The sequence below is a fragment of the Dermacentor variabilis genome, chromosome 10 (genome assembly GCF_050947875.1).
Source record: "Dermacentor variabilis isolate Ectoservices chromosome 10, ASM5094787v1, whole genome shotgun sequence".
Classification (NCBI taxonomy): Eukaryota; Metazoa; Arthropoda; class Arachnida; order Ixodida; family Ixodidae; genus Dermacentor; species Dermacentor variabilis.
The window spans coordinates 25,670,347-25,684,450 of record NC_134577.1 but is presented as its reverse complement, the minus strand read 5'-3'; the positions used below and the strand labels follow the sequence as shown (position 1 = coordinate 25,684,450).

The following is a 14,104-nucleotide window of genomic DNA, read 5'->3' as shown; positions in this document are numbered from 1 at the left end:
CACATCTGCAATTCTCGAAAGAGTCTCTACCCCGTTCGTAGCGAACGGTGCAGCTCTGTGCGCTAATGCAAAAGTATTGCGCACCATTTACTGACCAGTCCCTGAAGCTTTTGCGAGCCTTACCTCGCATGGAGGAAGACAAATACCACTGTGCGTCGAACAGCCGCGTCAGTCGCACTTCGAAGTTTCCCGCCTTTCTTGTCCAGCGCCGAAGCCACGAAAGCCTGACCTTTCCACTACATTCTCGTAATTTGTTTGTTTTTTGTTCTTTGTTTATTTGCGCTCTAAGTATTAAGGCTGATGCGGAATCGAACTTCTCGGCGCGTTTACTCACAGTGTTTCCTGCCATAGGACATCGAGGGAGACTTTCGTTTCACTCGCGGCCTTGGAGTAGAGTGTACGAGGATCATACTTCGCATAAAATAGTAGTAGTAGTATAAATAAATAGTAGTAGTAATAGTAGTAGTAGTAGTAGTATAAATAGTAGTAGCATAAATAGTAGTAGAAGTAGTATACTTCGCATAAAATAGCAGTCAACCCGGCTAAAACCACAACTGGTACCGGTCGACAAAAGTCGCGCGCGCACCAAAGCAAGTAAAATCACTACAAAATTTTACCGCAGACACCTCCTGCGAGAAAAACTCGGCGTCCACCAACGTCTGCGCCATAGAGTTACTGGTCTGCGCAACGAACGCGCGCCCACTAGCGGACGACGCACTTCACAACGACATCAAATTTGAAGACATGTTGTATGACCCATGCCTCAAATGTGCATACGTGGCAAAAAAAAACTGTCAATATAAATTTGCAGTTGAAATAAATCGCCATTATAAGAGTGTACGCGCGAAGTCGGTATCAACGTCCGCAGCGAAATTACGTTTAATATGCCTCGAGTGCGTCTCGGCCCCCACTCCAATTCGCTCGCAGCGCCCTCGCAAAATTTTTACACACGCGGCGCCTCAGCGGGAAAGCGTCGTTCGATCCACTATGGGCACGCCCACGGCAATAGCCACGCACTCGCCAAACGCATCCAAGCCCATCCAGGTAACGGGCTTGGAAGTTGTGTCAACAAACAGTCCGTGCTTCCCAGTGTCGTTGTGTCATTGCCATAGTCTAAAGTAAACACACCGCTGCTGTCAGAGCGATGCCTGCGACGAAGAACATCTGATGCGTAACACTCGTTGCCCAGGACATGGCTTACATTTTGGTGCAGGCGTCGCAGATATGTTCCGCTTGCGGAACAAAGTGCGCGCACCGGAATGACAGCGCGCACAAGCATCGACGCAATGTCATCTCCGCTTGCGAAGCGTCATCGCAAAACGAGCGCCTAGTCCCGTCACCCGAAGAAGTCGCAAGTCCGCCTCGTTGACGTGTTGTTATTCCAAAGTGTTCCAGACTCGATACGATCTCCGCTTCCGCGGCCAGGCTCTCCGATGGCCGGACAGAGGACGGTGTTCTTCGTGAGGTGCCTGTTCGTCATATCCGTGCTAGCAGCCGTGTGCTTGTTGAAATACGAATACACCAACATCTGGACAAATACGCCGGATGGCTTTCCGAAAGCCAGGAAATCTCAGAGCACGGTTCAACTCCGGCCGCAGCCGATTGCGGCGAACGTCACCGGCCAAGCAGCTACGTGAGTTAGGCTGCCTAGTATGATGTCCAAGACACAGCGTGTTCCGTGCTTATGGTTAATGCTGGCGGCGGGTTTCATTGTCCGCTACCCGGCCGTGTGGTAATATCGAGATCGGCGAAGCGCAATGTGCGCGCACGTCACCTGATGCCTCGCGTGCCTTAAATGGGCTGAGGCCAACCGTTAAGCTCGAACGAATACGCATCGAAATGAAACAGCGCAACAGAACGTGTAACGATAAACGCCGGGCACACGACGCTGACTCCGAGCTACTTTATTGCGGCACCCACGCTTATCTCTCAAGGGATAGGATAGGATAGGAATAAACTTTATTTGTCCAACGGTTGTTGATGTTGGTGCCCGGGGCTAGGCTGCCAGAGTTCCATCGCCCGAGGAAAATCTTTCGAGATCCTCGGCAACGGCCCTGGCCCGCTGGACGGCCCACTCCTGGTCTTCGTGTGCCTCGCTGAGGAGGTCAAGGGAAGTCGTCCCAAACACACGCACGAACAAGCGAACAGCCGTGTGGACTTTTTGTTCGTCGTGTGCGTGTCACTTGCGTGCGGTGGCAGCAGAATATAGGCAGTCGCAAAACTCTTAGATTCTGGTAATCGATGCAAGCTCCATTATTGTGCACTTATTCTGATTGTTTGTATTATACACGTTGCAATTCACAGTCACCGCGTAGCAGACGACGCGTCGGCCTCCAACGAAAAGACGACGAAGTTCCTTCGCTTCTGGCAAGCGCGTGGCAGAAGTCGCATGGCGCGATTATGGCTTGCGTGTAGTTTCCTACAAAAATGAGTACAGGACTCTGGCGCTGCGAATCATTCAGCTACCATAGGAATGATAGTACATGGACTTGTTTAGCCTTTGTTCATGTGGCTTGAGGCATTTTTGTAGCCCTATTTATTATGCTTTGTTTCGCCAAGAAATTAAGTTCTCCTTAACTCACGAGGGCAGCAAGCATCTGCAGGCATGCATAACTGATCACGCTCAAAGCTTACAAAGCAGTTTGAAGCCAGAAGGACAAATTTTTGGCAGAATGTACTGCCCATCATTACAAAGCTGGCTGAAGTGCCACACTTGCAACTTCCTTAGGAACTAGCGCCAGAGTTCCCTCTAGTAAGTTTTGTAGGAAACTATGGTGGTTCGAACCAGTGACACCTTGAAGATAGGGCATCGTTAGAGCCGAGCTGTGCTCTCCAGACGCTGTGCAAATCATCAAGACAAAGCCTTGGCCAGTTGTCATCCTAAATGCAAGCTTTTATATGCGGCTGGGCTTCATTCATTTCTCAGCTAATGCGACGCACTCATAAACACCACTAATGCTCTCATAGCTCTTCTGGTGCTACCACATTTAGAATGTGATCAGTATTACCCAATGTTCGTCTTCGTTGCAATTTCGGTCTTCTACATTGTCGTAGAAGTCTTCGGGCAGCTCTATCAAGTCGACACTGTATCAGTCATACGGAATGACTGACACTGGTCTGTCATTTTGTATGATTGTGACACAAAAATCGAGCCTCATCAGTTCCTAATCTTCTTGCTTAGTGGACAGTGTCTGTCAGACATGCTCTATGCTTCAAATCTCCAATTCATTCTCCTGCTTTTCCATGTAGGTATCTAGTGGTCCTGATAAGAATGTTTAAAAAGAATACATCCCAGTGCTAAATACTGTGGCAGCTCCACTGCACTGATTGCAATGACTGTGTGCCACATACTTCACTCAGTTTACATGTCAGTGGAAGAACATAAGCAGCCTTGCCATCACTTAAAGCAATAGGAAACTCTTCTGTATCAGATATGGAGGGCTTACAATAGCTCTGTGAGAAGCCTTTAATTTGGTTCATGTGTTTGCAAAACATAAATCAAATTACGGGCTTAAACATCGCAAAGCAACTCGCAAGCTATGCGAGACTCCTTACTGGAGGATCCACATTAACTTTTACCAACTGTAGTCCTCTATCATGCGCTCAAATATAAGCATGCGAGTCATGTACAGTCATGTACAGGAATCAAGCCCACAAGCTTGTCTCCAGCAGCAAAACATCACAGCCACTGTCGCAGGTGTTATACATGCTTGCATAAGTCATACATCAGTTTACTTATTATTTACAATCTGTAATCACAAGAAGGCATTTTAGCAGGGTGTGATAATGCAATGAGTAGTAGTACAAAATGACAGAAGAGAAAAAAAGAAAAGCTCGTAAAATGTTTACAGCAAAACTAGGCTCGAGGGAGGAAGTAAAATATACAATCGCTACAGACATAGTTATACACTGTAACCCAAGCAAATCCAAGAAATGTTTCAAATTCGAAAAACAAAACCGAGTCACACTACAGAGCAAGGAATACTGCCTTGTGTAATGGTTTCCCTAAATACCAGTGCCATAGCCGGGAAGCTTTTCAGAGGGGGCACCAGCATGACCGGGGATGGAGTGAAGGAAGAGGGGGAGGGGGCACAGGTCCGATGTGTCACCTCCTGGCTACACCACCACCCTGAACGACTCTTGTTGGACAATTATGCCAGTGCTCATGCAGTGTGCTTTTAAATGCAATTTACGGTGGTCCTAAAATTCAGTTAGGGACTATTCAGCATATGTCCTGTTACCTTTGCTATGGTGCTGTCTGTTTCCATGCTGACAAATTCCTGACCAAGAAGTGACTAGCCCAAACAGTATACATTGCTTGTTTTGCTATTGCTGCTTTGCACAGAGAGCGTGTCAAGCTGGTCGTGGTCACATGCAAGAGCCTGCTCAACATGACTCTCACCAACATCAAGTCAGCAGTGGCTTTCACAACGGTGCCGTTGGAGCTTCTGCTTTTCGCCGACGATGAGAACAGAGAGCCGCTGCGACAGGCAGTCAGTTCCTTCGTCTTTTGTTACACGTCAAGTGCATCACTCTCAGAAAAGGGCAATCTCTCATAAAATGAAGTCGAAATCATAACTTTCATAGGAAATTGCCGTAATGGGATAAAGCTGCTGAATTTACATCGACAGAGTCTTGTCTGTGGCAGAAATAAACCACTGACTTGTTTGAATTCTTAAATGCTCTAAGGACTGACTGACGTTAGTGCATGATTACAGGAAAAACAGTGTTATCCGAGAGGATGATACAAGAAAGAGCTCACACAGATGGCATGTTGCTAAAACTGAAATTAAATTGTGCAGTTGTACGTGCTAAAACAATGATCTGATTATGTTGCACACCATAGTGAGGGGATCACGATTAAACAACAGGGCTCATGCACTTTCTTGAAACTCTTGAAAGCCCTTGAATTTGGAAAAGCACATTCAAGGGCCCTTAAGACTCCTCGAATATAAATGCGTTCTTTGATTTTGCATAGAATTGCACAAAATGAAGTGGAATAGAGAGTGGCATAATATAGAGAGAAAGGAATCGCTACATTATATCGCCCTAAACTTGCTGTCGCAAATCCTTTTAGCTAGTTTTATGCAAAAAGCCATCAAACTTTATTTGTTTCTCTTGAATGCTAATTCTGTAGTTTCTTTGCCACATTACCTTCTCTCACCAGATTTCTTTGTGGCCTGAAAGCGTGCTGAAGCGGATTCATTACAAGGTGTCACCGGTGAAGTTCCCAGAACCGGATTCCAAAAAGTGGCAGACCCTCTTCAAGCCTTGTGCATCGCAGCGCCTATTTCTTCCTGTGAGTGAGGAGGCCCATCTATCCTTTTTGTTGCCCACTTGTTTTTGTTTGTGCCACAGTCAAATTCAGTATTATTTTTGCAAAACACTGTCGCTTACTGCATCACAAGGGCACAGCCATATCGTTATCACCACAAGCGTGATGGAGTATGTAGGTAACTTTCACATGGATGCCAAGGCGAATACCGAAGGCAGACAGTATCGGATAAACAGCCACTACAGTAGCTGTAGTTGCTTCAGAGGATGATTGGTAACTAAAAACAATATTTGCTTATGCCCAAGGGTTTTAAAAAAAGTTTTACTTCACGGTCCCTGAATTTCAACTTCACCATCGTCAAGCTTGTTGAATTGACCTTGAATTTTAAGTCAAACAATCCCTTCAAACCCTATGGAAAGCATTAAAATTCTACTGAAGCAGACACACTTAACTGCTGGCATGAGATGTCTTACCTAAAGTGGCACCTAGTGTCAGTCATCATATATGCCAGTGAGGAACCGATTTGGATGCAGGTACTAGAAGTGCGCCTCTCTTTGTTGTCTCCTGTACCGTGTGCATTGCTCGCAGAGCATGCTGCCAGACGTGGACGCGGTCATCTATGTCGACGCCGATGTCCTGTTCCTGAGCCCCATTGAGAAGCTGTGGCAGCATTTCGCATCCATGAACGGCTCACACCTGGCAGCGTTGGCCCCCGAGAGTGAGGACTATGCCACCAACTGGTACCGGCGCTTCGCCAGGCACCCCTTCTACCAACCGCTTGGTAAGGAATGGCATATGCCCCCATCCTGGTAGCTCATTGGCTATCGAATTGTGCTGCTTAGCACAATGTCATGGGCGGGCACGCAAGCGGCTGCATTTCAACAAAGGTTAAATGAAGAAATGCTCACATACTTGGATTCATGCAGGTCCGTGTTTAAAAAAACCCTTGTAGTGAAAATTCATTTCATGCACTCCACCACTGGGGTTCCTTATAACCAAGTGTGCAGTTTTGTGGCATCACATCCCAAAATTCAGTTTTAAAGAAGGGCATATGTAACAGATTACCACTAAGCAAGACATTTGTTGGAGGAGAAAGAACACAGTCTGTGCTGTTCTTTCTTATCTTTGCTGTGATAGTAGTGCTTCTTCTTTCTTGAGGTCTCAATTTCTGTTTGTCATGACCCAGCAATGCGTCACGCATCTTATTTGTCAGCTTTGTCATGACCTATTGCTGAGTCCCACACTTGTGCAACTTTTGTGAGCTCCAGCGACATGAAGTGATCGTCACGAGCATGGTTGCATTGGATAGTGACAGTGATGCTGGCAGCGATGATGCGGTAGGGCAGGCTGCTTCAACATTGTCCTTGCATGAGGCCCTGCAAATAATTCAGTCCCCCTGGGGATTCATTTTTACAAGAGACCTTCTGCTGCGCAACGTGGAGCACCTGGATGCCTTAGAGAAGGATGTCGGCAAACTTCGCGTATAGCAAGCAAGGCTGGGGCAAGCCAGTGAGAAGTACCTGGCGAGATGCTTGTGGCAATCTTGCCCCAACGTTTCTTCTGTATTTCTCAAGCTGAGAGGCTGCCACAGCAGCCTTCCAAGTTCCAGTTAATTCAAACAAATCTCGCAATTATGGTTGGCTAGTATGCCTGGATCTGAAGCAGATTGACATATGAGGCTAGAGTAGCAAATATGGTTATCAGTAAACTCGAAATCAAAAATATGATATTCATTACATATGTAAATAAAGGTACTGAATAGGATAAGCTGCTCGAGATGATCACACTTGTCTATAGTCACTCACTTGCGCTGTCAGTTGACGCAAGAGTCTTTTCTTTTATGCACACCCTTCAGAAACTGCTCCTGGAGCTTTTCATATCTCGTAATGAATTACCCCACTGTGTCATCAAGCCTGCTTGCTTCATCACCCATACTAATAGACCGTACCATTTCCATGGTATCAACTTCAACTCCAAATGTCCTTTCGAAAGGAAAGGCCATGCTTACATTTCAAAGAGACGTCTTCTCGGGTACACTCATACAATATGCTATATGCAATATTTCTAATGGTGTGAAGGATGCATATGTGAGAGAAAGCATGTGTGAGAGCTGTTCTCCTTGTTTATGTCCCATTCAAGCTGTTTGAAAGAATGTTTACATTTGTGGGTAATTCTTTCTTTCTTTTACTCTTTTGTGAGAACAGAGGAGCGCTTATCGCATATTTTACTTGTTGCAAATTTAAGAAAGTAATTAAGATTCAAGAAAATACACTAATTTTATGCAACCGAGAGAAGAAGGGGAACTGAGGGGCTCGATTTTGTCAATCATGACCACATAAATGTGGTCATGATTAATTTTATGTAATCATTCAATCTCTACTTTCCCAATAACCACTGCAATTGCTTGCTCAGGAACTAACTTTCTGTCGTTGATCACGAGGTTGCGGGTTCAATTTCCAGCATTGTACACTGGGCACAATGCAAAAATAGTCTACTTAACATTTAGGTGCATGTGAAAGAACCACAGATGACTGAAATAAAATGTGCACCAGTGTGCAGAGTTGGGCGAGGTCACCGATGATTATGTAGGCACAGCACCACACATATTACAATATGCAGAACTGAAAGGGTACACTGGAGTACCCACCACTTCATCAGTAAAGGATGACCTCATTGAAAACAAAAATAAGCAGCGACTTAGCCTGGTGACTTTGAGAAGCTCTTCCAGGCACAGGAGCATCTGAAAAACGAAAACATAATACTATGGCATCAACGACATCATGATATCTTTTATGCTGCAATTTCATTGTCACATTCAAAAAAGGAATTCTGACCTTACTTGCATGACTTGTAGTCAGTCTGTCAACGGCAAACAAGTGCACATATAAAAACAAGGTGGTTGTGGTCATTGACCAAGTCAAAAGCTAATTTAAATTTCAGAAATTATTGACACGTTGTGAACAAAGGAATCGTATGGATTCTAAGACGTCACTTACTTTTGACTTGGTCAGGGACCTCAACATTTTGTTCTTCTAATGCGCTGTCTGACGAGATGAGTGCTTGTAGTATACTCTTTACCAATTAGAGGGGTCATTCTAATCTGAGTGGGTGACCCTTCATTCCCACTAACCTGTGATCAGTTCTTTCATGATTTGTTTTGCCAACTTTCCCGTCCGTGCCAAACAAAGGTGTCAACTCGGGCGTAATGCTGATGAACCTCACCCGCATGCGGAAGTTTGGCTGGGAGGAACGCCTGGGGCCACTGCTGCAGAGGTACGGCCGCGATATCACCTGGGGTGACCAGGACCTCCTCAACATTTTGTTCAGCGCCCACCCTGAACGCCTGCTGCTGTTTTCATGCCGTTGGAACTACCGGCCCGACCACTGCATGTACGGAGTGTACTGTACTGGACCGCCGGCTGTTGTCCACGGGTCACGCAAAGCCTTTGTCAAGGACTCGGAGCCGGCATTCCGGGAACTTCACCAGGCCATGGGGCAGGTGAGATTGGCACGGCTTGTGCAGTGCAACCCACCTAAATAACAGAAAGATTTAGCCGGTGTGTACACTTCCTAGCATTACCATATACACTCGCATAAGAGCTGCACCTCCAACTTGGCAGCCCAAAACTTTGGGCAAATGGAAATGCTATTTCGTTTGGTACCCCGCTGCTGCGCGCGCTGCATGGCACTACAAGATCGCAAAAGCTGTGTGCTGACCTCTGGTGCAATGGTATGTCCGGGGATCTGGGGTGCGCAAAGTCACTAGCTGTGGCGGCGCCATTTTGACCAAAAGGTTCGGTCCCGTGTTAAGTGCACCACCTCGTCAGAATTGTGAGAAAAAAAAAGTGTGGCTGTTACACGAGTCTATATGGTGCAATTTTAACGGAATGCTAGGACATAGCTACAAACAGCAACATGGTGAAATCTGGTGACACTGTGCTCATTGGGTAGTCCTTTTAGTGTATTTTGCAGCTGTGTGTCTTAACTGCTGACATAACGACTGCTGCAGTGACCGAAACTTCTAAATAGTGCAGTTGACTTCTGTTGATTTGATGTTCTTGGGATGAAAGGAATTGATCTAATTCCATTGCTCACCAAGAAAGTGTGGCGACCATTAGGGCTATGAAGCCACAGTCATCGTTGGGGTCACGCAAGTGCATGCTGACCACTCACATTAGAATTTTCCGGAAAGCAACGGCTAATTTCATAATCAAAATAACGAAAGACCCAGTCCATGGGTATGTGTGGGTGTTAGCCAGAACATTCAATTATAATGAAATTAACCAAAATATTAAATTGACGAAGGTCTTCTATAAAACATAGAATTAAGCTAAGGAAGCAGCATTAACGAAATCTTGAGTCATTGTCAATAGACACTTTGGAGAACTGCACAATTTGGCACTTTTATTCCAATTAAAGTGCATGGTCAGTGGTCAAACACAATGTAAAACATGGCTTTAATTGATATGCGTGTCACAAAATAAACACAACTTGAGGTGTTTATCTAGTGTCCTTGATACATAAACCATTATAGCTTATTTCAGTGTTACTCGACTATTCAAATAACTGTTTACTTGCCGTCTCTCAATCTGTTGCAAAGCTTTATTGACTCTAGATTGTAGTTGTATGTACCTAACAATAGAGTTGAGCCATCTTAAAATGTGCCCTCTTGTGACATTACTGCTGCCCAGAGAAATGGGGGAAACGGGCTGCATTTACAAGAGCATGCAAACATTCCAGGGATGTCTTTGCCAAGATGTCCTTGAGCAGCTCTGGCCTGCACATGTGACAGCTAGGGTGTGCTTTTTTTTTTTTTTTTAATACTCACTGGAAATGAGCCTCCAACCTGTGGTAGATGCGGGGAGAGGCTGACCATCTTCCACGTCCTCCCGGAGTGTCAAGAAGCCGAATCTGAGAGAAAGAAACATTTTCCCCTAGCATACCGGCAGCACATCCCCCTTCATCCTGTAATGCTACTCGGCCCAGAACCACTCTTTGACACCAACGCAGTCCTAGGTTTCCTGAAAGATGTTGTGTTACATGTTATCAACCCCATACATTCGTAGCGCCTCCTCTCTTCAGAGGATGTCGCTGTGAGTTGTTTCATATAGCAAATGCCTCTACGCCCTTGTGTTTCAAAGGCTCTGGCAAGGCAGTAGCGCTCTAGGCAATTTTAGCATCTCACGTATTTTGTACATTGCATCATTTTTTCGCAGTGCATTTTAGTGTTCATAGTACACGTCATTAGTCATTGCCATAATTTTATTACGCAAAGATTTTATGCAATTTACACCAACTCTTTTAGGCCCCCTTACAGCCGCGTCACATTAACGTCAGAGAACCCACCAGTCCACTGCGAACTCATTAGGACTAGCATGGCGCCCTTTGGCCACACCTGGCCCTTGCGCCATTAAACATCAAACATTCATTCATTGTACTTTGTTATAGCAAGCATTTAATGTAATGACAAAATTTAGCTCTAATTATGGCTTCATTATATCATGGCTTGCCTGCATCTGTTCTTTTAATTCAGTATGAGCTGGGTGAAAGCCTCAGGGACACTTTCATCGCCCCATTCGAGGATGGACTCAGCAGAAGTCGCAAGACTCGTTGCGGGCAGGAGTTCCTCAAGCAGGTGGTGCACTGGGAAGCAACAGCACGCAGCGTCGACAGTGCTGCCACTAAGACCAGACAGAGTACAGAGTCCTGAGAAGAATCCTTGGTTGGGATAATGTAACGATTCTATTCTATTCAATTGCTATTTCTTTTAGCACTTCATCACTTGCCACGCTTACATTATCACCGAGATCGGTTAGTCATGAATGGTGAATATTCTGATAAGAATGGAATCAAGTGAAGGGAAGTCTTGCATTATATCGGGCTCTGTGTAATTTAATCTTCTTGTCATATACAGTAGAACCCCTCTAATACGTTTTTCACGGCACCACGAGAAACTGGAGATGTATTGTGTGAACATGCTGCTAAGATCACACGAACATGCAGTTAAATATTAAAAGAAGGACGCTATGCACAGCTCAGCTTCCAAAGTATTTGCAGTCGCAGACTGATAATGTGGGCTCAACGGGGACTGCCTAAAGCTCTGAAATATTGGATTTTGCAGGGAGTGAGTGGCTCATTGCCAAGGTCGCCAAAAAAGCTGTGTCGTATTCTGGGATTGTCACTTTCGGGGATGCCTTATCTTTCGCAAGATTTCACTTGACTAACGCTAGACATGATGGCTTTCTTGGTACAGTGCCAGCATCGCTGTTGCCAGTCGACCCATCCAGTGCTACAAAACTAGTAGTAGTATCTTCGAGAGTAATAGTCCGAGAATACAGCCCAACTATGTCTAGGCGTTGCTGCGCGCACATGCGCTCGCCTGTGACCTGGTCAGTCCATATTTGGACCATTGTCATGCTGTCTCTACAGATAGATGCAAGTACAGTCAATGCATGCAACTAATCTTCGTCCCCTGGCAACATAACCACAGTGGAGCGAGTTGCAATAGCCAAATGACTGTGTGGTTTCTTGCTGAAGTGGCTAGCGCAAAAGTAGACATAAGGTACAAAAGGGCGACAAGGATTGCGCTTGTCCGACGAGGACAAGCGGAATCCCAGTCTCACACACTGCTTCGGTTTCTTGCCACAGTCATTGCCTGGCGTTGCCTTCACAAGCAAGAAAGATGGTGGTTTGTGCTCCCATCTATATTCCATCTTTCATCTTAAAGGTGTTGTTAACATCACGTTGATTGCGGGCCTGTAATTCTATGTTGCCATAGTATTTACGTATTTTAAGTATGGGGGGTTTGTATTTAAAATGACTGCTTGGCGAAAATTCGAGCTGCCATTGTCGCTGTCACGAGTTTCTCCTGTGCACTATCTCATAGTAGCTCCCAATTTAATATTTTGTAGAACTAAAAATGCGCAAATTCTTTAGCCTATTTATGCAATTCCTTGCTTCTCTGCCTCTAATAGTTCCTGCAAGTCGCAAGATTACCTCTCAGGTGCCTGTTTGAACAAATGTACGCAATTGTTCTTTGTGCAGTATTATCAATGTTCGCGCATAGAATTGCATAAATTGAGTTGTTTCTTATTGAGTAGCCTTTCCCTATGCGTTTGTTTAGGATTCTCAAGTTTTTTTTTTGCATTTATTTTTGCCCCATCAGAAATGACATGCGCAATACAGTAGGGCCATATGGTGTCACAGTTTCTTTTATGTCACTTTTAATGCATTTTTCTAGTTGGCTTTTCTGCACATTTTGAAGAGACACTAAAGGCAACCATAAATTCAAGCTAATTATCAATCAGCATTACATTAGGCGTCTGATTTGTCACTTTTACGCTTACAGAAAAACCCAGCGTGGTGACTAGTGGCTACGGCATTCTGCTACTGTGCACATGGTCATGGGTTCGATTCTGAGCCACCATGGCTACATTCTGATCAGAGCGGAATGCAAAAATGCCCCTGTACTTAGATTCAGGTACAAGTTAGATTACCCCAAATGTTTGGAATTAATCCTGGGTCCCCTGCTACCATATCTTCTGTAGTGCATCAATTCGGGATTCTTAACCTTATAATTTGACAACTCTACCGGAAACAGAGCATTTATGAGCAAGGAAATGAGACCCTGTATAAAACAATGTTGGAGCTGCCACATTGCAGACGTGATACCAGCTCCCATGGCGTAACTAGGTTACCACTGATCATTTTAGGAAGTCAGATATATGTCACTATGACAACTGATACGTCATACACATCAAAGGCTTTATAGGAAATTTCTTAAACCCTTCTGAAGTATTAGGGGTCTGTTTGCTGGCTCACACCCTAGCTCGAATGCAGCAGCAATGCATTCACTCCCGCAGTTGTATGTATAAGCTTCTGGCTGACCTCCAATGCGGAGGCAGTGAAAGGTGAAGAAACAGAAATTGCTGAGTGCTGGTTAAAAACAAGAATTGCACAGGTGAGTTGTCAATGCAAGTGACATACACGCAAGATAACATTTATGATAATTGATAAATATCTTTCATAGCGAAGGTAGGGGCCGTGGCTCTTCTTTAATGTTTGATACGAGCCACACCTACGGGGCAGAAACCTGGAGGCTTACGAAAAGGGTTCTACTCAAATTGAGGACGACACAACGAGCTATGGAAAGAAGAATGATAGGTGTAACGTTAAGGGATAAGAAAAGAGCAGATTGGGTGAGGGAACAAACGCGAGTTAATGACATCGTAGTTGAAATCAAGAAAAAGAAATGGGCATGGGCAGGACATGTAATGAGGAGGGAAGATAACCGATGGTCATTAAGGGTTACGGACTGAATCCCAAGGGAAGGGAAGCGTAGCAGGGGGCGGCAGAAAGTCAGGTGGGCGGATGAGATTAAGAAGTTTGCAGGGACGGCATGGCCACAATTAGTACATGACCGGGGTTGTTGGAGAAGTATGGGAGAGGCCTTTGCCCTGCAGTGGGCGTAACCAGGCTGATGATGATGATGATGATGATGATGATGACACCAATGCACAAAGCCAGCTGTGGAACTCTGCTTAAAAGCTTAAACAAAACAGCTGAAAACGAAATGCAGCCTTACCAATTGGATTTTGAAGCTTGAGAACTCACTACCTTTTCATGCTGCTTTGTCGGTAGTTTTTATGAGAGAGTGGTGCCCCCTCTTTCCTATCCACATACTCATGGTAGTTGTGCCCAGCAGAGCATGGCCTCAAAAATCACTAGTGCAGCTATGCAAGACAAGTCATTTTCTGCTAGCTGTTCGAATCTTGGAGGTACTATTGTGTGGCCCCTCCAGTGAAATTTTTTCCTGCAACGATGTGACCT

General features: G+C 45.1%; 1 protein-coding gene across 1 annotated transcript; it reads left to right on the top strand.

Moving 5' to 3' along the window:
• Nucleotides 1-1,031: 1,031 nt before the first annotated feature.
• On the top strand, nucleotides 1,032-13,070 carry LOC142560191 (glucoside xylosyltransferase 2-like). The gene is made up of 6 exons (XM_075672101.1): nucleotides 1,032-1,633; nucleotides 4,346-4,493; nucleotides 5,168-5,299; nucleotides 5,864-6,056; nucleotides 8,464-8,774; nucleotides 10,809-13,070. The coding sequence occupies exons 1-6, from the start codon at nucleotides 1,434-1,436 to the stop codon at nucleotides 10,983-10,985; spliced, it is 1,161 nt and encodes a 386-aa protein (XP_075528216.1). The 5' UTR covers nucleotides 1,032-1,433; the 3' UTR covers nucleotides 10,986-13,070.
• Nucleotides 13,071-14,104: the final 1,034 nt, after the last annotated feature.

Coding starts and splice junctions, on each gene's coding strand:
- LOC142560191 (XM_075672101.1), top strand. CDS start 1,434: ATGGCCGGACAGAGGACGGTGTTCTTCGTGAGGTGCCTGTTCGTCATA. Junction 1,634..4,345: donor GTCACCGGCCAAGCAGCTAC/GTGAGTTAGGCT, acceptor TGCTTTGCACAG/AGAGCGTGTCAAGCTGGTCG. Junction 4,494..5,167: donor GAGAGCCGCTGCGACAGGCA/GTCAGTTCCTTC, acceptor TTCTCTCACCAG/ATTTCTTTGTGGCCTGAAAG.